At 38.9% G+C, this 26,797-nt stretch overlaps 1 protein-coding gene across 2 annotated transcripts in view; it reads right to left on the bottom strand.

Moving 5' to 3' along the window:
- Nucleotides 1-26,797, bottom strand: part of ARHGAP28 (Rho GTPase activating protein 28) — a 221,945-nt gene that overhangs the window by 46,845 nt on the left and 148,303 nt on the right. For both annotated transcript variants that reach the window (XM_032421200.1, XM_032421201.1), the window contains 4 exons: nt 25,452-25,544; nt 11,357-11,446; nt 3,076-3,172; nt 669-811 (listed from right to left, as the gene is read on the bottom strand). In XM_032421200.1, coding sequence (XP_032277091.1) covers nt 669-811; nt 3,076-3,172; nt 11,357-11,446; nt 25,452-25,544 — 423 coding nt within the window. The remainder of the gene's footprint in view (nt 1-668; nt 812-3,075; nt 3,173-11,356; nt 11,447-25,451; nt 25,545-26,797) is intronic.

The raw sequence follows: 26,797 nt of genomic DNA, 5'->3' as shown, positions 1-26,797 counted from the left end.
TCTGATCAGCACAGAATATTCAGGGCTCTACATCATGAACTCTTCACAAATGCATTTACTGAGTAGCCAATAGATCAATGTAACATAGTTCTTGTAGTGGGCTTTCAGGATATAATATCCTGGATATAGATATAGATTTAGATATATAGATATAAGTATATATATACTCTGAGGCTTTCAGGATAATGAAGTAGATAGCTCTCCTTGCCTACTCTGTAATAATATTATAAATTCTTGAGTCTATTTTTGATGAATTTTTAGTGCTTTTTCTGCAAGTCCTCACTTCTTGTTGTAATGACTGTGACTTTTTGCAGTAACCCCCTCTGATATGTGGCTTCTAGAGGCACAAGTAGGTATATAGTTAGAATCTGCATTAACCTATAAGTAAGGATATAAACTGCATGAAATCACACATGCCAGGAAATCCTATTTCCTCTGTAAAACCGTATTCAAGCATACACCCTCACAACTCTTCCTCAACCCAGTGCTGCCAGGTACAGCCAAGCAGGCTGCGCACTGCACAACAGATGGTGCCCTGGTATTACGCAACACTGATGCCTGCCCTCTCCCTCCACACACACACATTTAAAAAAGAAAAAAATCCTAGTTTGTCCCATGGAAAAAAATCACAGGAAGTTATTGGAATAATCATGAAAGGTTTCACATACAGTTAAAGCATAGTCCTCTTTCTTAAAATCTGACTTCTTAAATTTACTTCTTTTTGGAGCCTCTGTAACCATTTCTGAATAAGATACTTCAAAGGACAGCTCTTCAGTTTCTGGTGGAATGTTTTTTTTCAGATAATCGTCATCTAAAAAAAAGGATGTATAATTTTTTATATGCCATTTAATCAATCAATATCATGTACTGTAAAATAAGCACAAAATATTTCTAAGTTAACCTATAAGCACATCAGAATGTTTACATCCAAGGAACAGAATCAGACTCACCTAGAGCATGTCAGTTAAACAATAATGTGGGGTCATCGGACTTCTATATGAATGAATTTCTATAATTATTATCCAAACAAACTTTCTATTTCATCTGATGTTTTTAATCTTAGATTTTTATATCTCATAAAAGGCACTGAGGACTACTAGAGGAAAGCCCACAAATGAGGTCTTTCTTCTATATGTTATGATATTACAGTTAAGTCCATCTAAACCCAATGTTGCTGCTCCTGGGGAAGCAGAAGCTTAAGGCAGAAGAACGGGTGAAGACCCCACAAGAATTCCTGCCTAAATTCACTTCTCTTGTTGTTTCTCCCAAACTATGGGATGTTTGTCTCTTAGGATGTGTTCAAATTCAATTTGGACTACACCGCTAGGTTTGCTCATGTAAATTGATCCAAATTCTTGTGATTTGATTTGGTTACCTGACCTCGTATGCTGTTTATTAAGAAACAGCCAAATGGGTGACAAGAACTGTCCCACATTCTCCGTGAGGCAGTTTGAAATTAAGACAATAGACTCCTTGACCAAAAACAAGTGAATCCAGAAATCATTTGAGTAATCCTAAACTCTGATTTCTGACTAAGATTTGGCTTGCTGGAAAAACTGTTCATTTGCAGTGAAAAAACAATTTGATTATAAAAAAGAGAACTCATCTCTTTTATCCTCTTCTATAGACAGTGACTACAGGACAACCAAATAGAACAAAAAGAACAACAACAACAAAAAGAAACAGAAGACCTAATTAATCTTACATTAAAAGTTAAATGGAGAAATTTGCAAATCAACAGATTTTAAAACTTTAAACAGAAACACTAATCAAAAATACAATAAATGGATGCAGTAAAAACTTAGGAGATGGCCAAGGGGGAGTTTTGATTTTCACTCATCATACAGAGGTTTGCATTAGTGGAAGAAGACTGATTGCTAAATGATACTCTAACTTCTTTTTTTTAAAGATATATTTATTTTAGAGAGAGAGAGAGCACGTGAGTGTGCATGAGTGGGGGAAGGGGCAGAGAGGGAGGGAGGGAGGGAGGGAAGCAGACTCCCTGCTGAGTGAGGGGCCCAACACAGGGGCTCAATCCCACGACCCCAAGATCATGACCAGAGCTGAAATAAAGAGTCAGATGCCCAACCAACTGAGCCTGCCAGGCGCCCAATAATACTCTAACTTCTTAAGGTTCTATGGACAGATTCTTCAGAGTATGGTGATTACAGTATTCCAAACCACCAAACCACCCCAAGCAGACATTTATCTTTTATAGTGGCATGATTTGAACTGAATAACAAACATTAGAACGTTTTCAAAACCCCAACTTATTTGAATTTTGAAGCTAATGCTGAAAGTATGAAGTTCTGTTGTATATGGGAAGGGGCCCATATTTAGGGAAAAGTTCAAGGAATCACCAAAGTAGAGCCTTGAAGGAGCCTATTTCCTATAAGGAGGATTTTGCATTCCATACTGAGCTCATTTGATTATAAAAAAGAGAACTCATCTCTTTTACCTTACTACTCTGTAGGTAGTGACTAAAGGACAACCAAACAGAACACAAAGAACAGCAACAAAAATAATAGAAGACCTAGTTAATCTTACACTAAAAGTTAAATGGAGAAATTTGCAAATCAACAGATTTTAAAATTTTAAACAGAAATACTAAACAAAAATACAATACTCAAGTGGAAGAGGCCCAGTTAAAAGCTAACCCTGTAGCCTTGTATGTTAGAGCTGCTCTGGTGCTGTATACACTTGAGCATAAGTAGAGATTTTTGGAAGTGTCCTACTTTCCCAGCCCATTCGCAACTATTAAACAGATCCAGATTACTTGTGAAAGAGACCTCAAATCAAAGACACTACCCAAGTGAGTAGTTTCTAAATGATGTGATGGTAGTGAAGGAGAAAAAGATTCTGCTTCCAATTTGGCTCAATTAATTTTGTCTGGTGTGACAGAATGGGGTGTTTGGAGCTGGCAGGGAGTGAGTGCTGGAGTGATAGAATCAAAATGGGAAAAAAAAAAAAACCCACACATTTTGCCTTGACAAAGTCACTGCTAACTGTACTGAGTGCCAGAACAAAAGCGAGAAGACACAGCTTAAGTTCAATATAGAAGGATGTGCCACTCACCACTCATTGCATTCTGAACTGACTGTCCAGGGTCTGGAGATCCGTTGGAATGAACTGGTAGAGCTGGAATAGTCTCAAGTATAGACTGTGAAACAAGCTTAAGATGAACACAAGACATTTTACCATAAAAATACAGGCTACCCCACATTCCAATCTGATTTATGTTCTGCAGTTTACAAAAGTTCTTTTCACACAAAGCGATTCTTGATTTCATACAGGGCTTGCACCTGATTTCCTGTTTCTATGTTCAGTCCAGACCTGTACAGCTCACAAGGGTTTCTCAACAGAGAACTGTGTCAAGGTCAAAATAACTGTGTCTTCTTAGTTCTTGAGAACTTGCTGCTCACACCCTTCCTAAGATGTAAAAATTACAATGCTTGATGTCACATAGTTTGATAATTACAGTATTTGTTATTCTTGATGTGGTAGTCACACGTATTGGTCTTAAATTTCAGGTGATGACATAGCTAGATGGCTAACGGAAAGGACCCTGAGGCCAGACTGCTGGGATTCTAATCCAGGCTCTCCCACTTACTGCGTGACTTTGAGCAAGTCACTTGAGCTCTCTATCACTTAATCTCCTAATCTGTAAAATGATGATAATAAAACATATTCAAAGAGGTACTATGAATTTTAAATGACTTGTTCTGTAATCACATCAAACAATATCGGATACACACTGAGCACAATATGAGGGTTGGCTACTGTTAATAATTAACATATTAATTCCTCCATGACAAAATACAGAGTGATAATAACTACTAAAAACTTAAGTATGTTTTCTAGTTCAGTTTCTAATTTGCTACTTTCTTTACCAAGATCCCGCCAAAGCATTGTCTTCCCCTGCAATATTATCAGAAGTTGAGTATCTTTTCTTCTTTTTAAAAGATTTTATTTATTTGAGAGAGGCAGAGAGCATGGGGGGTGGGGAGGGGTTAGCAGGAGAAGGAGAAGCAGACTCCCTGCTGAGCAGGAAGCCTGATGCAGGGCCAAAGGAAGATGCTTAACCGACTGAGCCACCCAGGTTCCCCAGAAGTTGAGTATCTTTGTAAAGCCCCGTGAAGCAAGTCAACTGCTCAAGTCTGGATGGGTATTAGTAAAAAAAAAAAATTTATACACCAATCCTACCATTTCTGCCAATATAAATTTTAATGTGGTAGTTATTATCTATGAATGTGTGTGATGATGAAAATCTGGTGTTCAATCAGCAATCTTTTATGTACTATTCAATATAAAGTCTGTTCATTTTTTTCCCCAGAGCCTGATGTTGTTTCTTTTATTCTCATATTTATTTAGCAATAACTGAACACATGTTTCATGAAAGACTCTTCACAAATTACAAAAGGGAGTCTCGAATTCTGAGCCTTGTGTTCTCTTTTTCCTATTTTATTCCAAAGGAGATGACACACTTGTAATTGTGTAAAAATCATGTAAATACATGGCCAGTTATTAAAACATAGATTCCAAATTACTATAATTGGTAGAAGAATGAAAAGACATAAAAAGGTCTAGAGCCATACAAGTCATTGTCCATCAGATTTTTGGTAGCTCTAAAAACGAAACTACAGAATAAAGATTACTGGTACACTAAAATCCTTAAAATGATATGGACCACTTTTCAGTGGTCTTCTGAAGTTTTCCAAAAAAGAAATGCTTTCTCAAACTTTGAAATAACTCACCTATGGGAGACAACACTCTTGAAAACTGTGAGACATGTATTTAAAGGCTGCAACTGATGGTTTGGGATGCTTAAGCCTATTAATGTCAGTTTCTTAATCTGTGAAGTGGAGAAGTGTCCATCTGCTGAATTGATTTACTGGCCTCTAGCCAGCCCTACTGGACTGACGGAGTGCCTGCCCATTGTAATACAAATTATTCTGGGGGCTATCTTGGGGGAGGCAGAAATTTAAATTGTGTTCCTGCTCTTGAGCTATTATTTATAATGAGGAGTACAGAGTAACATTTATGGAACATTATTAAAAAACAATCAACCCACTGTTAAGAGCTAATTTCTACAACACAACTATGTTTTTATTGGATGGCAATGGAGAAGAAAGAGGTGCAGCCTGGAAGGGTTTCACCCAGAGGTGGGTGAACCTGAGCTGGAACTCAAAGCATGATGGAGAGGACTAACAGACGCAGAGGCAGCTGACAAAAACATTCAAGTCCAAAATGGAGGTATAAATTTCAGGTATGGAAATATCTGAAACATTTCTGCTACAAGGAATTGTGGAGACACTGGTTTGCCAAGAGTTGAGGCAAGGTATTAGAAAAATATGAGAAATAAATTGGTCAAGATGGTCAGCTCAAATTACAGAAGGCTTGGAAAGCCAGGTAGAGAAGAAGAGACACTCATAAGGATTAAAACAAAACAGAACAAAACAAACAAAGGAACATTCATGTGTTAAAGTAGGGGAATGATGTGGTAAAAATGAAAAAGGAGGAGAAACCTGCCAATAAATGGACTTTGAGTTCTTAAATAGATTGAGTGAAAGGCTAGGTGCTTGGTGTTTATAGTTTTAAAACATCCACTTACCCATTCAACATATTAACACTAGCATCATTTTAAAATTTTTACTAGTTTATTTTAATATATTTGAAATACTAATGCCACTCCCATTTAAAACACACTTCCTTTGCTTGTCCTTAACAGATCCTACCATTTCTCTATGTGCCCATCCACAAGAGGCTGGGGCTTCAACTGGTGAGGAAAGTCAAGGTTTTCCAGCCAGTGACGCTTGCTCTGCCGCCCAAATCACACTAGAATATATGGGGGATGATTATTTTGAATTCCAATCTGTAGAAGGTTGGCACTACCTGCCTGAGTTCTCTCAAAACTAGACTTCGTATGGTATTTTCTTCACATGAAAGAAACACCATACCTAACATTTTTCATGTTCATTACTTATAGGAGAAATTCACTAACTCAAAAGATGTTTCTGACCTTCCTGACTAGCTACTTCTTTTTTTCTCAAGGTTTGAGTCAGTGTGTTATAACTCTGTGTATAAAAGCTGCCTTGAGTTAATACAGATAATAAGGTTCCCTTTCTATACCTGAGATCAGAACTGATAAATCTACATCTTGCCAAATTCCCCAGAGATAAATATTTATTTTTTAAATTGAAGTATAATTAACATACAGTGTTATATTGGTTTCAGGTGTCCAATATAATGATTCAACACACTTATTCATTTTTCAGTCTTTATCGAGATAAGTGTACTCCTCATCCCCTTTATCTATTTCACTCATCCTCCCACCCACGTCCCCTCTGCAATGCCACTTTGTTCTCTGTACTTAAAAGTCTGTTGTCTCTTTTTATTTTGTTCATTTGTTTTGTTTCTAAAATTCCACATATGAGTGAAATCATATGGTATTTGTCTTTGTCTGACTTACTTCACTTAGCATTACACTCTGTAGGCCCACCCATGCTGTTGCAAATGCAAGATGTTATTCTTTTTTATGGCGGACTAACATTCCATTGTATACATGTATACCACAATCTTTATCCATTCATCTATTAATGGACACTTGGGTTGCCTCCATATCTTGGCTATTGTAAATAATTCTGCAAACACAGGGGTGCATGTAACTTTCTGAATTAGTATTTTTTTTCCTTTGGGTAGATACCCAATACTCCAGAAATAAACTTAAATAAGTCACACTCACTAACAAATATGCAATCAACTTTGAAATAAAACATAGTACCAATTATAAAATCTATCCAAATGTGAATTTAAAGTCATTCCAATAATATCCTGGATTAAAAATTAAATCACATGTGAAATTATAAGCTAAATGTTAGACAATAAGAGCATTAAATTCCAAAAATCCATGATAAAACCTAAACTATTATTCAGAGATTAACTCTTAGCCTTAAATGCAAATAAGAAAGATTAAAAATAAATATGTTTATAATCCAAGAGACCAAAAAAAATTATACAAGTAGAACTAAGAAGGAATGAAAAATTAATAAGGATTAAATAAATTAATACAATAGAAAAAGTAGGCTTCATTAATTAAAGGAAGTGACTTCCTAAAAAATATTGCTGATACAGGCAACTATTTACAGTTCTAATTGGGATAAAAGACATAAATATTAGGAATATAAAAGGAGAAATAGCTACCTCACAGAAAACTTTAAAATTATACACCTAAATAGGTGCGTGTATATTTGAATATATGAGTGTATACACAAACAACAACATATATTGAAAATGCTAAACTGAATGTTTTGGGGCGACTGGGTGGCTCAGATGGTTGGGCGTCTGCCTTCGGCTCGGGTCATGATCCCAGGGCCCTGGGATCGAGCCCCACGTCTGGCCTGCTTCTCCCTCTCCCTCTGCCTCTCCCCTGCTCATGCTCTCTCTCTCTCTCTGTATCTCTCTGTCTCAAGTGAATTAAAAAAAAAAAAATCTTAAAAAAAATAAACTGAATGTTTTGCAACAACAAATACACATTACCAAAACTCATACCATTTGGGATATAAAGGAATATAACTCTAAAACCATACCCATTGAAAAAGTAATCAAAACACTATGTCTACACTGATGCCAGGTCTTAGTGGTTTCATAAACAAATTACAATACAAACTTAAATATAATGGATTTTATAGATTATATATTTACACCAAATTTTAGTATATGGTTCTAAAACACTGAAAAAAGATTCAAAGTTCTTAACATATTTGTACCAAGATTAGTATAACTCTGTAACAACAAAAAGAAATCATATATACACTAAACCCACTATTAGAATCCTACTAATAGAACAGTTGTTAAAAATGCTAAAATAGTACAAACTGATATTCCATAATGTAATAAAAGAATAATATAATACAAGTAGGTTTTATTTAGCAACAAAATTATAGTTCAATATTAGAAAGACCTATCAACAGAATTTCCTAAGGTAATTGCTTAACAAAGATAAATATATTTATTTTAATAGATGATGAACAATTACTTTATATAATTCAACCTCCATTTCTGATAAAAATAATTACAAGGCTCAGAAACCTAGACCTAGTATTCTACTTAATAATGAAACTTGGAAGACTTCATGAGCAAATCAAGAACTTATCAAAAGATCCCCATAATTATTATTCAATGTAACAAGTGATTATGGTCAGTCCAATAAAGACAGGGAAAAGAAATAAAATGACTATTTTAAAGAATGAGTAACGAAAATTGTCACTATTTCAGGTGATTATCTGTACAAATTATAAAGTCAAATGAAAAGTTCTTAGCAGTAAAAATTTTCAGAAAGGAAGCTATAATAGTTTTTGTGAGAAACCAAATAACTTACTTTCCTTACATCTCTGCAAAAACAAACCAGAAGATGAAAAAACCTACCATTCTAAAATGTCAATGAAAACTATTAAGTTCCTAAGTAATTAATCAATGAAAAATGTATATGGAAAAGAATGTAAGAAAGATTATGAACTTTTACGGGAAGGACAGAAGACATAAATAAATGGAAAAACACAATTATTATTTCTCAGTGGGATGAGTCAGTATTTTAAGATCTGAATTCTCTCCCCAACATTAATCTTTAAATTCAGTGAGGTTCTTAGTGAAGTCCTACCAAGATTTATTTAATGGGTGGTTATAGCATTATCCTCAGTTCATCTGGGAGTAAAAATTCCTGAGAAGAGGAAAGGAAATTTTGATCCAGAACAATAAGGGTGAACACATCCTAACAGATTTCAAAAACAAACCACAGAGTCATAGTAATTAAGATAGACCCCATATACAGGTTCAATTATCATAAAATTGACATTTCAAATGTATAGAAAAGATGAAAGATTGAAAAAAAAAGAAACAGTATTGGTCAAGCCACAGTTACCCTTTTACTAAAGTTAGGTTGTCTACTTTAAAACATTCCACAACACAAACTCCAAAGGGCAAGTTGCTAGGACCCTCTGAAGTCTTGAAGATGACAATAAAATGTCCCTGGGAATTTATACTGCCAGGTGAGATTTACTTTACAAGAGTCATGGCCAGAGCCCTTGAAGCCCTTGCTAACACTTCACTGAATTACTAGAATGCTATCATCTAGAAGAAACTTAGGAACCAAACTGGGGTGCCAATGGCTCCTTATAACCAAGAAGCAGGGAAGTCAAAATGTATTTCCCTCATGGTAAGAAGTTCTAGAATGATTTTTAGTACAGATGCAGTAAGGGTTAAGTTCTCATCTGTGGGCTGGCTACTCTAGCAACTAACTAATTTGTTTAACATTTCTAAGTAAAGATATTCTGAATAACAAGCAATCCAAAGTAAGTCACAATGGAGACTGGTACCAATAAGATTTTTTTGAGTCTCAATACCCCTGAAACTTTTATTTATACCATAATCAGCATTCAATCAGTTTTCAGAAAAACAAAATCTGAATGATTAACATACTCCAGGAGACGCTATCTATAACTGCTACATAAGATCACTGTCTTTCTCTTACAACCTCAAACTTTCAAGAATCTTATTTGCAGACAATATGTACCTAATAAGGACTTGGTGAATGAATGAATGGATCAATGAAAGCCTAGAAAATAAGGCCAACCCCGAATCCTCCTCAGCAACTCAATTCTGCAACCATTCTGCTTCAGGTGTTTCTTGGTGCGTGCATGGAACCACATGCAATCCTTTGTTGGCTCATATAAAATGCCTGGGGCAGAAAAGTCAGCTAGAGACAGAAGGGGTCAGACTATGTCAGGAGCTTTTATGTCAACTAGAAGATGTGGGGGGACTGCAGCAGGCATTAAAACAAGGCTTGTATGTTTAGATCAATGACTTGCAGCTGTGGGAAGGATGAGTTTAAAGGGTATACGCTAAAGTCAGGGAGATCACTTTCGGGGCTACTTCAGTAACACAGGAAGATGATTTGTTTCTGTACTAAGGAAGCAGTTACAGGAAGAGGGGAGTAGAAATATTCTATAACTATTTACAAGACAAAATCCATAGTTCTCAGAGGTGGGCACATAGAGGGGAGGGGAGCATGTAGGTAGAGTTGAGGCGAATGCGTAGGGATGGTGCACTGGGCGCACAGTACCACCAGCTGAGACACAATATACAGGATCCTGTGCAAAAGCCTTAGAGCAGGAGTCTTTAGGCAGAGAGGCACAGCACAACTGTGAAAGGTCTCCTCACTTCAGTAGCTATCAGAGTTTGTGAGTGACTTACTTTGTTTTTACCCATCAGTAAGTAGGGTGTACTGGAAAGTATTTCTAAAACAGAGACATCCTCACTCATTTGCATTCCAATGCACAATCTTAAATAGGGAAGTAGCAGCCGAACGTAGAGCTAGTAGGCCAGACATTGTGGGTAAGTCCTAGTCCATCTGTGCCATAACCTGTAGGGCTACTGATAAGTTACTCATTGACAAATGTCACTTACATTCTTCTGTGCTTCTTATATGATCACTGTGTAACAAAGCAACCTCAAAACCAAAAATCTAAAAACACAACAGAAAAGCTCCTTCACCTAGGGCTAACAGAGATCTACTGAGAGTGTGCTATGCATGTGAACATCAACCATCCTTTGTCTCCAACTGGACAATGGATGAGAAACTACTGCTCAGAGGTTCATGTGAATATGCCCACTCCATCTATCTGCCTGACTGATGTGCTCTTGCCTGCCATCAACTTGCTATTGAATAACCACAACCTCATTGAACAGGGTCTCTCACTACTTCTGGTCCACTGTATCACCCCCTGCCAGAGCACCTGCACAGACACCAAGTGGGGATGTCCAGTGGTTCTGGGGAGGGGGGAGGAAATGATAAGACTTTCTGATCAAAAAAAGTACAAGTTCTGTTACTCAAGGCCAAGTGAGTGAATGTGTCAGAAGTGGAGGATGTATATGGGTAAGTCCTGAGATCTAAGGCAATAGTGCCTTCAATATCAGGATGAGGGCTTTTTAATTTATCCCACAGGGAAAAAGGACTTCTGGGTTAAATGGCAGAATTAGGCCAGATTACTGGTGTGAACTCAGCCAAGAGGATCAAAGGTAACAGATTCCTCTGGGCTTGATACACATAATGAACATCCTTTGGTTTCTGACCAGTGGTATTAATTTATGGAGTCCTCTTTTAAACCGAGATTTAGTCATGCCTCAGTTTTGAGTCTCCTACTTCCTAACTGTGAAAATGTTGGTGGGTCTCCTGGCACCTCTGGTTTCTTCACAATCTCAGTTCAAGTTTTCCTTATCTGTTTTAAAGAAATTGCTTCTTCTTGCTTTGAACTTGTAACTTTGCCCCGATGCACAATTGTTGTGGCATGTGATGACTTACCACAGAGCCACTGCTAGGAACTGCAAAACTCCCTTCTTCATCTTGGGACCCATCTGACAGGGTGGTACTGTTGAGAGAAGCATCATCTGGCTAAATGGAGAAATAAAAGTACCATTTTAATTCAGGCAAACACTTCTAACGTGTGTATTACACCATGTGTATCTGTTTAGACGTGTGTGACACTATACGAAGTTGTGACTGCCTGGGCAGGGACAGCTGCATCCAGTCCGTCAGGGAACATCACTATGAGTACCTAAATGCCAGACCCTTTGACAGACACTGGCCCCTGTAGCCGACACTGTTATTACCTGCCACAAACTCCTTTTCCCTTAACAATGTCTTGGTTTGATTCCAGGGAGTTAAACCAAAGAACTTCATTTCCAGGCTTCTTTGCAGCTGAGTGATCACGTGACAAGTGTGGTCAATGAGAGGTAAGTGTAATTTTAGCAAGACTGCTTCTAGAACACCTAAGGCCTTCCTCAGCAAAAGGAAGAGAGTCAGCTCATGTACACTCATGACAGCACTGTAGATGACAGCCTCGAGTTGCCAGGTATCTTGTTCGAATAAGGATGATGGCCACGGCAACGGACAACAGAGGTGGAAGATCAAGCCCACCTGGGTTTGTGCTAAGACATCATGTAATGCCCTGTCAGACTTGGACCACCAAATTTCCATGTGAAGCGAAATTAACTCCAACCCTTCCATGACATATGGCCAAACATGTCTAATCTTAGTTTTGAAACACACCCTATGATTATCTTTTGCAGTGACTAGAATTCAGTAGCAATAGTACCAGGTTATGTTTTTCATTTATAGAGCTAGAAATAAGAGATTTTTGATGTAGTGGACACTGGCTTTACTAAAATTTAAGACATAATATTCTTTTCTTTACTGAAGGAAGCTTATTGCAAAACAGAATGTATTTGATACTTATGAAAATACAGTGTTTCGTTTTTTAAAAACTGTCACTCAGGGCAGCTGAGTGGCTCAGTTGGTTAAGTGTCTGACTCTTGATTTTGGCTCAGGTCATGATCTCGGGGTTGTGAGGCAAAGCCCCGTGTTGGGCTCTGCACTGGGCATGGAGCCTGAGATTCTCTCTCTCCCTTTCCCTCTGTTCCTCCTTGTCACTTCTCTATCTCTCCTTCTTTAAAAACAAAACAAAACAAAAAACCTGTCACTCACCTTGCTTGACCACATCGTCTACATTTCTTATAGACAGCAGGCATTACTTTATAAAATGAACAAAGAAGTTTCTGAGAAAGAGAAAGAGAGAGAACATGTGCAGGGGCAGTGGGAGAGGGAGAGAAAGAATCTTAAGCAGGCTGCACACACAGCATGGAGCCCGAAGCTGAGCTTGATTTCACGATCCTGAGACATGACCTGAGCCGAAATCAAGAGTCGGTCACTTAACTGACTGAGCCACCCAGGCGCCCAAGAACCTTTTTTTAATTTAATTAAATATTTTTAAAGATTTTATTTATTTATTTGAGAGAGAGGCACAACGAGAGAGGGAACACAAGCAGGGGGAGTGGGAGAGGGAGAAGCAGGCTTCCCGCCGAGCAGGAAGCCCGATGTGGGGCTTGATCCCAGGGCCCTGAGATCATGACCTGAGCCGAAGGCAAATGCTTAACGACTGAGCCACCCAGGCACCCCAAGAACCTTTTTTTTAAAGGGACAAATAAAACATGAGAACAAGTATAAGATGGTGGACTGACAATTACCTACCTCCCCTCCCACCCTCATCACTAAAAATGGCAGAAAACATATATAAAACATATATATATGTTTTATATACATATAACATGTTTATATTTATATATTTATATATATGTTTTATATAACATATATATATATAAAATACGTTTTAAAGGAGGTCATTTTTGATAGCACTGGAAACCAGAAAAGAATTCCATAGCGGGAAAGATGGCGGAGGAGTAGGGGACCCTATTTCAACTGGTCCCCAGAATTGAGCTGGATATCTACCAGACCACTCTGAGCACCCACGAAACCAGCCTGAGATGTAAGAAGATCTGGATCTCTACAAACAGAATATCGCAGGCGGTTGGTTTTGAGGTACAAAGTGGGGAGCCGTGATTCTGCAGGCAGATACGGGAGGATAAACAGCAGTGGGAGGGTGCCTGGCCGTGGGGATCCTACACCGCCCGTGAGCGACAGCCTCGCACGCTGCGGACGGGGCGCAGACTCGCAGACCGGTAGCGGCGGGGAAAGGACTTTAGGGCAGCCCCCGGGGCGGAAACCCGGAGCAGCGGGGTCGCGCGCATGCAAACTGGGAGCGGCTGGCGGTTTTAGAAGCACAAAAGGCAGAGATGTGCCCCGCCTGGAGGCAGGACTGGGAGCGCTGCGGAGGGGCGCACAACCCAGGACGCTGCAGTTTATAGCAGCACGGACAGAAACGGAGACGGTGTGGCCTGGAGAGCTCACTGAAGAACAGACTGAGGTCTCTCTGCTCTGAGGCAGAGGGTTGGAAACGGTCTCTTCTGCTCTGACTTGCAGAAGAGATGCAGAAAGCCGCCAGAGAACAAAAGCCCCAAAGACTGATTCCCGCTGAGCCCATCCCCCGCCACAGGGGGCAGGGCAACTCCACCCAAACAGGGTTGCCTGAGTAACAGCACAGCAGGCCGCTCCCCCAGAAGACAGGCTGGGAAAACAAGAGGCCAGCAACCCTAAGGTCCCAAGAAAACAGGTGCATCTTGCTTGGGTTCTGGTCAATAATTTCGACTCTATACATTCCCTCAAACACCCATCAACAGAATGACTAGGAGGAGGAGCCCCCAAAATAGAAAAGACTCAGAGATTATGACTTATGCTGCAGATTTACAAATGGATGCAGATATAACCAAGATGTCGGAGATGGAATTCAGGCTAGCAATTGTGAAGACAATGGCTAGAATGGAGAAATCAGTTAATGGCAACATAGAGTCTCTATGGGCAGAAATGAAAGGTGAATTGGCAGAACTTAAAAATGTCATCAGTGAGATCCAATCCAATCTAGATAATCTAACAGCTAGGGTAACTGAGGCAGAAGAGCGAATAAGCGACCTGGAAGACAATATAAGAGATAAAAAGGGAAAAGAGGAGGCCAGGGAAAAACAACTCAGAATCCATGAAAATAGAATCAGAGAAATAAGTGACACCATGAAGCGTTCCAATGTCAGAATAATTGGAATCCCAGAGGGACTGGAGAGAGAGAGAGAGGACTAAAAGATGTATTTGAGCAAATCATAGCTGAGAACTTCCCTAATCTGGGGAATGAAACAAACATTCGCGTTCTAGAGGCAGAGAGGACCCCTCCCAAGATCAAGGAAAACAGGCCAACACCCCGGCATGTAATAGTAAAACTCCCAAATTTTAGAACCAAGGAAACCATCTTAAGGGCAGTTAGGGGGAAGAGGTTCCTTAAGTACAGAGGGAGGAACATCAGAATAACGTCAGACCTATCCACAGAGACCTGGCAAGCCAGAAAGGCCTGGCAAGACATATTCAGGGTACTAAATGAGAAGAACATGCAGCCAAGAATACTTTACCCGGCAAGGCTTTCATTTAGAATGGATGGAGAGATGCAGAGCTTCCACGACCGACAGAAACTGAAAGAATATGTGACCACTAAGCCGGCCCTGCAAGAAGCATTAAGGGGGGGTTCTATAAAAGGAGAAAGACCCCAAGAGTGATCTACAACAGAAATTTACAGGGACAATCTATAAAAACAACGTCTCACGGGCAACATGATGACAATTAATTCATATCTTTCAATAATCACTCTCAACGTGAATGGCCTAAATGCTCCCATAAAACGGCACAGGGTTGCAGATTGGATAAAAAGACAGGAACCATCCATATGCTGCCTACAAGAGACTCATTTTGAACCTAAAGATACATCGAAACTGAAAGTGAAGGGATGGAGATCCATCTTCCATGCCAGTGGACCTCAAAAGAAAGCTGGGGTAGCAATTCTTATATCAGACAAATTAGATTTTAAACTAAAGTCTGTAATTAGAGACACAGAAGGACACTATATCATTCTTAAAGGGTCTATCCAACAAGAAGATCTAACAATTGTAAATATCTATGCACCCAACATGGGAGCAGCCGTCTACATAAGCCAACTGTTAACCAAAATAAAGAGTCATATTGATAACAATACGTTAATTGTAGGAGACCTCAATACTCCACTCTCAGCAATGGACAGATCATCTAAGCAAAAAATCAACAAGGAAACAAGAGCTTTGAATGATACATTGGACCAGATGGACCTCATAGATATTTAGAGAACATTCCACCCCAAAACAACAGAATACTCATTCTTCTCGAGCGCACATGGAACTTTCTCCAGAATAGACCATATACTGGGTCACAAATCAGGTCTCAACTGATACCAAAAGACTGAGATTATTCCCTGCATATTCTCAGACCACAATGCTCTAAAACTGGAACTCAATCACAAGAAAAAATTTGGCAGAAATTCAAACACTTGGAAGCTAAAGACCACTCTGCACAAGAATGTTTGGGTCAGGGCGCCTGGGTGGCTCAGTTGCTTAAGCGACTGCCTTCGGCTCAGGTCATGATCCTGGAGTCCCAGGATCAAGTGCCGCATCGGGCTCCCTGCTCAGCAGGGAGTCTGCTTCTCCCTCTGACGCTCCCCCCTCTCATGTGCTCTCTCTCTCTCTCATTCTCTCTCTCAAATAAATAAATAAAATCTTAAAAAAAAAAAAAAAAGAATGTTTGGGTCAACCAAGAAATCAAAGAAGAACTTAAACAATTCATGGAAATCAATGAAAACGAAAACACATCGGTCCAAAACCTATGGGATACTGCAAAGGCAGTCCTAAGGGGGAAATACATAGCCATCCAAACCTCACTCAAAAAAATAGAAAAATCCCGAATTCACCAACTAACTCTACACCTTAAAGAACTAGAGAAAAAGCAACAAACGACGCCTAAGCCACGCATTAGAAGAGAAATAATTAAAATTAGAGCAGAAATCAATGAATTAGAAACCAGAAACACAGTAGATCAGATCAACGAAACTAGAAGTTGGTTCTTCGAAAGAATTAATAAGATCGATAAACCACTGGCCAGACTTATCCAAAAGAAAAGAGAAAGGACCCAAATTAATAAAATTATGAATGAAAGGGGAGAGATCACGACTAACACCAAGGAAATAGAAACAATTATCAGAAATTATTATCAACAACTATATGCCAACAAACTGAGCAATCTGGATGAAATGGAGGCCTTCCTGGAAACCTATAAGCTGCCAAGACCAAAACAGGAAGAAATTGACAACCTGAATAGGCCAATAACCGGTAACGAGATTGAAGCAGTGATCAAAAACCTCCCCCAAAACAAGAGTCCAGGGCCTGATGGATTCCCTGGGGAATTCTACCAAACATTCAAAGAAGAAATAATACCTGTTCTACTGAAGCTGTTTCAAAAAATAGAAACAGAAGGAAAACTTCCAAACTCATTCTATGAGGTCAGCATTACCTTAATCCCCAAACCAGGCAAAGACCCCATCAAAAAGGAGAATTTCAGACCGATATCCCTGATGAATATGGATTCCAAAATCCTCAACAAAATCCTAGCTAATAGGATCCAACAATACATTAAAAGGATCATCCACGATGACCAAGTGGGATTTATCCCCGGGATGCAAGGGTGGTTCAACATTCGCAAATCAATCAATGTGACAGAACACATTAATAAGAGGAGGGAGAAGAACCATATGGTCCTCTCAATTGATGCAGAAAAAGCATTCGACAAAATACAACATCCTTTCCTGATTAAAACTCTCCAGAGTATAGGGATAGAGGGAACATTCCTCAAGTTCATAAAATCCATCTATGAAAAACCCACAGCGAATATCATCCTCAATGGGGAAAAGCTGAGAACCTTTCCCTTAAGATCAGGAACACGTCGAGGATGCCCACTCTCGCCACTACTGTTCAACATAGTATTAGAAATCCTAGCAACAGCAATCAGACAACAAAAAGAAATAAAAGGTATTCAAATTGGCAAAGAAGACGTCAAACTCTCTCTTTTCGCAGACGACATGATACTTTATGTGGAAAACCCAAAAGACTCCACCCCTGAATTACTAGAACTCATCCAGCAATTCAGTAATGTGGCAGGATATAAAATCAATGCAAAGAAACCAGTTGCTTTCTTATACACTAACAACACAACTGTAGAAAGAGAAACTAGAGAAACGATTCCATTTACAATAGCACCAAAAACAATAAGATACCTCGGAATAAACCTAACCAAAGAGGTCAAGGATCTATACTCTAGGAACTACAAAACACTCATGAAAGAAATTGAAGAAGACACAAAAAGATGGAAAAATATTCCGTGCTCATGGATCGGAAGAATAAACATTGTTAAAATGTCTATGCTACCCAGAGCAATCTATACCTTCAGTGCCATCCCGATCAAAATTCCAATGACATTTTTCAAAGTGCTGGAACAAACAATCCTAAAATTTGCATGGAATCAGAAAAGACCCCGAATCGCCAAGGAAATGTTGAAAAAGAAAAACAAAGCTGGGGGCATCATGTGGGGGCATCACGTTGCCCAATTTCAAGCTATATTACAAAGCTGTGATCACCAAGACAGCATGGTACTGGCACAAAAACAGACATACAGAGCAATGGAACAGAACAGAGAACCCAGATATGGACCCTCAACTCTATGGTCAAATAATCTTTGACAAAGCAGGAAAAAACATGCAATGGAAAAAAGACAGTCTCTTCAATAAATGGTGCTGGGAAAATTGGACAGCCACATGCAGAAGAATGAAACTCGACCATTCTCTAACACCACTCACAAAGATAAACTCAAAGTCTATGAAAGACCTCAATGTGAGACAGGAATCCATCAAAATCCTAGAAGAGAACATAGGCAGTAACCTCTTTGACATCGCCCACAGCAGCTTCTTTCAAGATACTTCTCCAAAAGCTAGTGAAACAAAAGCAAAAATGAACTTTTGGGACTTCATCAAGATAAAAAGCTTCTGCACAGCAAAGGAAACAGTCAACAAAACAAAGAGGCAAACCACAGAATGGGAGAAGATATTTGCAAATGACACTACAGATAAAGGGCTGGTATCCAAGATCTATAAAGAACTTCTCAAACTCAACACCCAACAAACAAATAATCAAGTCAAAAAGTGGGCAGAAGATATGAAAAGACACTTCTCTGAAGAAGACATACAAATGGCTAACAGACACATGAAAAAATGTTCATCATCATTAGCCATCAGGGAAATCCTAATCAAAACCACATTGAGATACCACCTTACACCAGTTAGAATGGCCAAAATGGACAAGGAAAGAAACAACAAATGTTGGAGAGGTTGTGGAGAAAGGGGAACCCTCTTACACTGTTGGTGGGAATGCAAGTTAGTACAGCCACTTTGGAAAACAGTGTGGAGGTTCCTCAAAAATTTAAAAATAGAGCTACCCTATGACCCAGCAATTGCACTACTAGGTATTTACCCCAAAGACACAGATGTAGTGAAAAGAAGGGCCATATGCACCCCACTGTTCATAGCAGCAATGTCCGCAATAGCCAAACTGTGGAAAGAGCCGAGATGCCCTTCAACAGATGAATGGATAAAGAAGATGTGGTCCACATATGCAATGGAATATTACTCAGCCATCAGAAAGGATGAATACCCAACTTTTACATCAACATGGATGGGACTGGAGGAGATTATGCTAAGTGAAATAAGCCAAGCAGAGAAAGTCAATTATCATATGGTTTCACTTATTTGTGGAACATAAGCAATAGCATGGAGGACATTAGGAGAAGGAAGGGAAAAATGGGCGGGGGGAATTGGAGGGAGAGATGAACCATGAGAGACTATGGACTCTGAGAAACAAACAGGGTTTTAGAGGGGAGGGGGGAGGGGAGATTGGTTAGCCCGGTGATGGGTATTAAGGAGGGCACGTACTGCATGGAGCACTGGGTGTTATACAAAAACAATGGATCGTGGATCACCACATCAAAAACCAATGATGTATTGTATGGTGACTAACATAACATAATAAAATTAAAAAAAAAAAAAGAATTCCCTAGTGGACCAACTCAGAAATTTCTAGATGAAAAGCAGATAGAATTGGTTTGGTAAAATAAAAACCTCTACCTAAGAGTAGCATAAAAGAAAATTTCTAGAGAGGGAGGAAAAAACAAATATAACAGAATTGTACAAGGAGTACGAAAGGGTCCCGGGTAAATAGTTAAAAATGTTTGCAAAATAGAAGCCAAGTAGACCAACCTCTTAAATATATAGACAACCCCTAAATATAATGCAGGAAAATCCCCCAATATGTAGTCTAAATAAAATGAACTAACTGCCTTGGAGGGTGGGATCCTAGCATGAGTATACGGGTCTAAGAGAGAAGGAAATCAGGAGGCCTAACAAAAGACATGGAGGGGAGCCTGAAAGAAATCAGTTTTGCCTGGAAGTAATAAATTAGGTTTTTCATCCCTGTCATTGGTTTGGCATCTGTGGATAATGTTTACTAACCTACCTGCCTCCTCTACACACTTCAAAGTTAAGTACACCCCACTTCCAAGAACACACAATCAATAATTTCAGCCTTTGGGAAAATTGATCTACTCAAGTGCAGAGGAAATATACAGCAATTTTCTCATCAATTAAAAATTAATAAAGTCTGTGCTATGATTCTACAGAGAACTTCAGGGGCCCACAGAGCTGTATAATTCCACCTAAGAGTGTGCTGGTACCTTCCGCCTTGTAGAACACTTTCTACCCTATGCTTCCTTGGATGGAGCATCTGGTGGATCATCTCACCCTCTTGCTGTGACAGTATTCTCAATGGACATCAATACAAGGGAGGGACTGGGGAGCTGGAAAGGGAAAAACGCCCTGGATCCATAGTCCCGGTCAGAAGCTCTCTCTGCACTGGAGGCGAAACCTAAAACCTGAAACACTTGCTGTCACTCAACGGGAGATGTACACTTCCCTGACCAGATGGTTCTCACACTCAGGGAGACACTTCACTGTTTGTGTCACTTATTATTACACATTCCAAAAGCTGACATTTCTCCACACAAGATGTTTATATTTGAAAAATAACTGGAAAAAAACCTAAATATTTATATCTAAGTTGATACTGAAAATATTGAAAAAAAATTTATATGGTAGTCTATTATTTTTATGTATGAGTTCACCCATGAGGACCAAGCTTTAGTTGACAACATCCTCTATTTGGGATACATACACAAAAATTAGTTTTTGTTGTTGTTTCTCCCTATAGATGTTTTTAGAATTTAGTTATTTTTTATTTACCTACTAAATTATTCCTTGCTGAGTTTATGAGCTATGGGTGATGACCTGTGGGTGGCTTGTTTGCCAAAAATCTGAATTACATTGCACCTTTACTCAAAAGAAATGACAATACACATCCTTTACGTGAAATCAATGTTCATGGTGGCATTAGGCATAACTGCTCAAAACTGGAAACAATCCAAATGTCCATCATCAGGTGAATAGATATACCAATAGTAGTATATTTATGTAATGGATTACTACTAGTAATAAAAGAACCAAACTTCTATCACATGCAGCAAATGGATGAATCTAAAAGTTAGTGTAAGTGAAAGAAAGGCAGATACAAGAGTGCATTTTGTATTTATAGTTCTATTTATATGAGAGTTAAAACCAACCTAAGGTGTTAGAAATCACCATAGGGCTTGCCTGGGTAGGAGCAGGAGGACAACTGGCTGGGAAGGGCCTCAGAGAGATTTCTGCTGTGATGGAAATGTTCTGTTTTGATGGACTTGGTTGTATGGGTAAAAACATATGTTGGAACTAATTGAATTACACACCTAAAATACATGCACTTACTGTTTGTAAATTATACCTCAGTAAAAAACATAAAAATAATGTGATTCCTTAAAAAAATTTAATTCTTCTCTTCAGTGTGATTTAAGGGGCTATTGCTGCTATGAACCAAGAACCCACAGCTGCAATAATGGGGAAAAAGTTGTTCTTGAGAAATAAGAATTTGTTTACTGAAATTTAGAAAAAGAGTGAGACAAGCTAAAAAACTACATTCATGACCAAGAAAAAAAACCACTAATCTGGAAAATAAAGATGAAGAAACAGAGCAAACAGACTAACATGAGAGGAAATTTAGAAGATACTGAAATTCAGGGGTGCCTGGGTGGCTCAGTTGGTTAAGCGTCTGACTCTTGATTTTGGCTCAGGTCATGATCTCAGGGTTGTGAGATGGAGCCCTGCATCAGGGTCCGCACTGGGGGTGGAGCCTGCTTAAGATTCTCTCTCTTTCTCTTTCCCTTTGCCCTTCCCTTTCCCTCCTCCCCCATCTCTAAAAAAAAAAATAAAAAAGAAGAAGATACCGAAATTCAATTTAAGCCTGGCAACAACCATCTAATATGTGCTCGGGGGGGGGGGGGGGGGGGGCCACAAAAATAGGGAGAAAAAAATGACTTAAGACATAACAGAAGACATTGTCCAGAAACTAGAGGGGAAAAAACAGTTCTCAGGTGGAAAGAACTTGTCGAGCAGAGACCAAAATGAATGAAATAAACGGCAGATCCTCATGAAAGTACAGAACTCTAGGAATAGATTCGAAATAAATTAAAAATTCAAAAATTCAAAAATCGGCAGGGTAAACAAAAAAAAAACCCTCATTTATGAAGGAATGAGATTCAGGCAACTAAAATAAGAAAAGAAAAACAAATAATGTTACGAGTGCAAAAGTCAGTCAATTAGCAATAACAGAAATTCTACCATAAAGGTTTTCCAGGACAGCTAAGGTTTTCTATTAGTAACGGTTAGTCAGGTGACACATGTTCCTATCGGGAACATCAACATGGTATCCAGAGTTTGCTAACCATCTTGTAAGCATAAGGATTAAATCCGCATGCTATGGTGCAGCATAAAAGTAAAAAGGTAGAAGTTCATGCTAAGGCTGGCATTGCATTGTATTGCACTTGTACCAGCGATGGTCTACCCACCAGCAGTTACTTGTTTTGTGATTAAAACAAACTCCTACTTCTTTAAATTAAAGTTCTTTAGATTTTCTTTTCCACGAAACAAACACAGATGTAACTGACATTGTTTTTAACAGATGCTATGATTGTATTCTGCAGTGAATTAGGAATCAATAGCAAGTGCAGCCATTTGATTTTCACTTAAGACACTGGAAATAAACTAGATCAACTACTTTGCTTTTTCAGTAGACTAACACCTTGAATGACTAATTCATTTTTGTGGACTGCACATCTTATCTATACAAGAAGTGATTTGTAGAGGTTTGTTATGATGTTAGACTGCATTGTAAGACTTTTGTAAATGCCAAATTCAGCGGCATTTGTGATTTAGAGTCAAGAGTCAACTGCATATAATACGTAAACAGACTATTTAAGTAGCTTATTGCAAAATAAACACTTTGGATATTAATAAAATCATAAGATGTCATGTGGACTCTTTTTTAAGGGTTTATTGAGCTATGACATACAATTAACTGCAGATATTTAAAGAGTAAAGTCTACAGTTTGATGTTGTTTTGACAAATATGTAGGCCTGTGAAACCATCACCATAGTCAAGATAATGACCAAAACCAGCACCACAAAAATGTTCTTATATCCCTTTGTTAACCTCTCCTTCCCTCTTCTCCTCATCCAGCCCCAGGTCCCCGGGCAATCACAATCTTCTTTCCCTTACTATAGGTTAGTTACATTTTCCATAATTTTACATAAATTGAATCTTTTTGGTCTGGCTTCTTTCACAAGGCATAACCACTTTGGGATCCATCCATGTTGTACATATCAATAGTTCATTGCTTTTTATTGCTGAGTAATATTCTTTTGTATGAATATGCCAGAATTTGTTCATCCATTTATCTGTAAGTAAAAACTGTTCCTCTTGTGCTAGAAACATTTGTGACTCAGCCTATTGTGCTAGAAACATTTGGGCTATTGTGCTAGAAACATTTGTGACTCAGTCTTGGTATGAATATATATTATGTATGAGTTGAACAGCTGGGTCTGTGGTAGGTATATGCGTAACATTTTAAGAAACTGCCACATTATTTTCCAAAGTGGATGGACCATTTTACATTCCCACCAGCAGTGCAGGAGAGCATCAGCTGTTCTGCACCCTTAGCAGTCTTTTTAATTTTAGTCATTCCATAGGTTATGTGGAAGTATCTCACTGTGGCTTTATTTGTATTTCCATAATCACTAGTGATACTGAGCACCCTTCATGAGTTTATTTCCCATCCACATCTTTTTGGGTAAAGTATCTATTCAAATCTTTTTCCCATTTTAAAAGATGAGAAAAAAAAAAAACAATCTTCTACCACTGGAAAGCTCAGGGTATATTCTTGAAAGAGAAAGTTGATTTGTTTTCAGAAGTAAAGGATTTGTGTGCTTAAGTTAAGGGAACTAAAGGTTAAATACTAGCAGGGAGCAGACTGGGGATAATTTCTAATATCAAAAAAAATTTATATTATTTCTATAAACAATTGGGGTTATATTCTGGGATTAAATGGGAAAGTTAAGTCAGATGATCAAATCTCTCTTTCCTAAAACCTAATACGGTGAACAAAACATAACTTAAAAATAGGAAAAAAGATTCCCAGCAACATTCACATGAGTGGTGATTGGAGAAAGAGATATTCCAGGAATAACATAAATTCTTTTCTATAATCCAACCCCCCTCCCCATCAAAACAGCACTAATGAAGAAAGTAAATGGAGAAAATTTTTAAAAAGACAACCATCATGTCCAAATTATGAGAAAAGACAACCAAAAGTGTGAGTAACCACACCTGGGTTCACTATATGCACATTCAAACAAAGACTCTCCCCAACACCATCTCAACAGGGAGGAGGGAACCTACTGGGATTCACCATTCTGCCTGTTGTTATCTGGGAGGAAGTTAGGAGAGGGAGTATGAGGACAGAAAAATAAAAAAAGAAAAGAGACTACATAACTTCCACCAAACGAGAGAAAAGATAACTTAAAGTAGGAGTGCACATAGAAACCTGTGAGAAAACGCTCTGGGCTAAACCATAAATGAAGTCACCTTTCCTAGCTGGAAATAGATAATAAGCTCCATCCTCCTCCTCAGGCTTGCCTGACTGTGCCCTCCTCTGGGTCACCTGGGAGGAGAAGTGGGGATGGGGCAAGCAGGGAGACGGGGGAGGGAGGGAGCACTGGATACCTGGGGTTACATGTATGGTCAAAAGAAAGGCGCCTGATCTTCACCTTGCACTGGACAAACAATAGAAACCTGAGGACACCTGCTTCTCCTCCAAGAGATGGACCTATGACTCGATGGAATGAACATTCTTATGAGAATTTTTTTTTTAAAGATTTTATTTATTTGACAGAGAGAGAGATAGCAAGAGCAGGAACACAAGCAGGGGGAGTGGGAGAGGGAGAAGCAGGCCTCCCACCGAGCAGGGAGCCCGATGTGGGACTCGATCCCAGGACCCTGGGATCATGACCTGAGCCGAAGGCAGACACTTAACGCTGAGCCACCCAGGCGCCCGAGAATGTTTTAAAATAAAAGAAAAAATGTAAAGGAAATAAATCTGCCCCAGAAAAGGCCTACAGTCATTAGTTCTCTGGGTATTTATCTGTTTTTATAGAGCATGCAGTTATTTGTGGGTTTAACTATTAAACTTGGCTTTATTTACTGCTGAATGTTTTCCTGCAAATTGAGTAAAGGTGGATAGGTATGTTGAGAGCCGTAGCTATCCAGCCATCTTAATTATGGTGCACTGTTCTGAAGTTCTGCCTGATTGTCTTGAAAAAATGACTTTTTTTTTTTTTTAAGATTTTATTTATTTGACAGAGAGAGAGACAGCCAGAGAGAGAACACAAGCAGGGAAAGCAGGAGACGGAGAAGCAGGCTTCCTGCAGAGCAGGAAGCCGGACGCGGGGCTCGATCCCAGGAGCACGGGATCATGACCTGAGCCGAAGGCAGACGCTTAACCATCTGAGCCACCCAGGCACCCCTAAAAAATGACTTCTTCGTTCATCCCTACCCCAGGTTATCCTGCTGTAACTTACCAAGGAACCACTTGTTTTGATAACTCCTGGCAGCTCTTTTTCCTCCTGGGTTCCATCCAACTGAGCAGTATGGTTGTCACAGGTATCACCTGGCTAATGAGAGAAATGAAAGTCATTTTTATCCAGGCATATCTGTCCCAATATGACTGTTTATTCAATTATACATTATATAAGACTCTTCAAATGTATAGCCATGTGGTGATAAATGGAGTTAATGACTACCTGTGCAATGGTAATGGCATTCACCAATTCGTCCACAATTAATACTGATCGTGCATTACAGCATAAGTTGTTCTCAAAATCCACTGTTAATTGCCTGCCAAAATCCACTTTTCTTTTCTTCAACTTCTGAATATCACGATCTGCTCCAAAGATGCTATGTCTAAACTAAAAAGACTAAAGTGTGATCATGTGATGGCTATGACCAATGAGATACAAGTAGACTCCTACTTGCTAGAGCATCCAGGAAGGCTAATGCTTTCTTGTTGAAGTGGATAAAATCCTCTGCTGATGCTGCTGCTTCTTCACATGGACACAGTGTCTGTGATGCCGAGATACTTGATAAGCATTAAATATTAGCCCACAGGCTAAGTGGAGCAGACTGGAAAGATGAAAAAGTTGGTAGATCCATGCTAGGGATATCAGCCACACCAGCCTCAGACTTCTTATTTTATAAGGACAATAAATCTCTAATCATCTAAGTCATGAAGCTTACTGATTAAACAACCTATGCCACTTTAAAATCAGACTTCATAACTTTTTGTAATGATTTACAAATCAGCAAGAGTGGTCAGTTTTTTTCAATCAAGAAACTAGAAATACATTAGATTGACTAACTCACAGACACATAAGACTGAACCCAAAATTTCATTCCCATTCACTGAATATTGTAAAAGCTCTGATTTTCATTATGCAGCAAGTGTGTTTGGAGACTATTCTGATTGTGATAGATGGCACTGTAGGTCTTGTGCATACGCTCTAAGTAATTTTTAGCAGCATTAATGATATACTGGCATTCCCCAAAATAAGATGCAATTATTCTATTCCATGACTGAAGCAACATTTTGCCAAATTAAACATACTGGATATCAATGAAACCATAAACTGCTACATGAGACTTCAGAAACTGTTGTTTTTCATCTTGCTTTTCCATATTTTCTAACTTTCCCCCAATGTGTATGCATTATATTAAGAAAAACAGACATCTGTTTTGAAGCAGAAACAATGCTAAAGAGGCAGTACAAGAAACCAGGTCAGGGCAGAGGACTGAGAGCACACTGCTCACAATCACTCCAAATTTGAGAAAGGTATGTATTGTTATAAGAACAGCTCCAAATGGCACTGGA

Source organism: Phoca vitulina, unplaced genomic scaffold, assembly GCF_004348235.1.
Source record: "Phoca vitulina isolate PV1807 unplaced genomic scaffold, GSC_HSeal_1.0 scaffold24, whole genome shotgun sequence".
Taxonomy (NCBI): Eukaryota; Metazoa; Chordata; class Mammalia; order Carnivora; family Phocidae; genus Phoca; species Phoca vitulina.
This window is presented reverse-complemented; position numbering and strand designations above follow the sequence as displayed.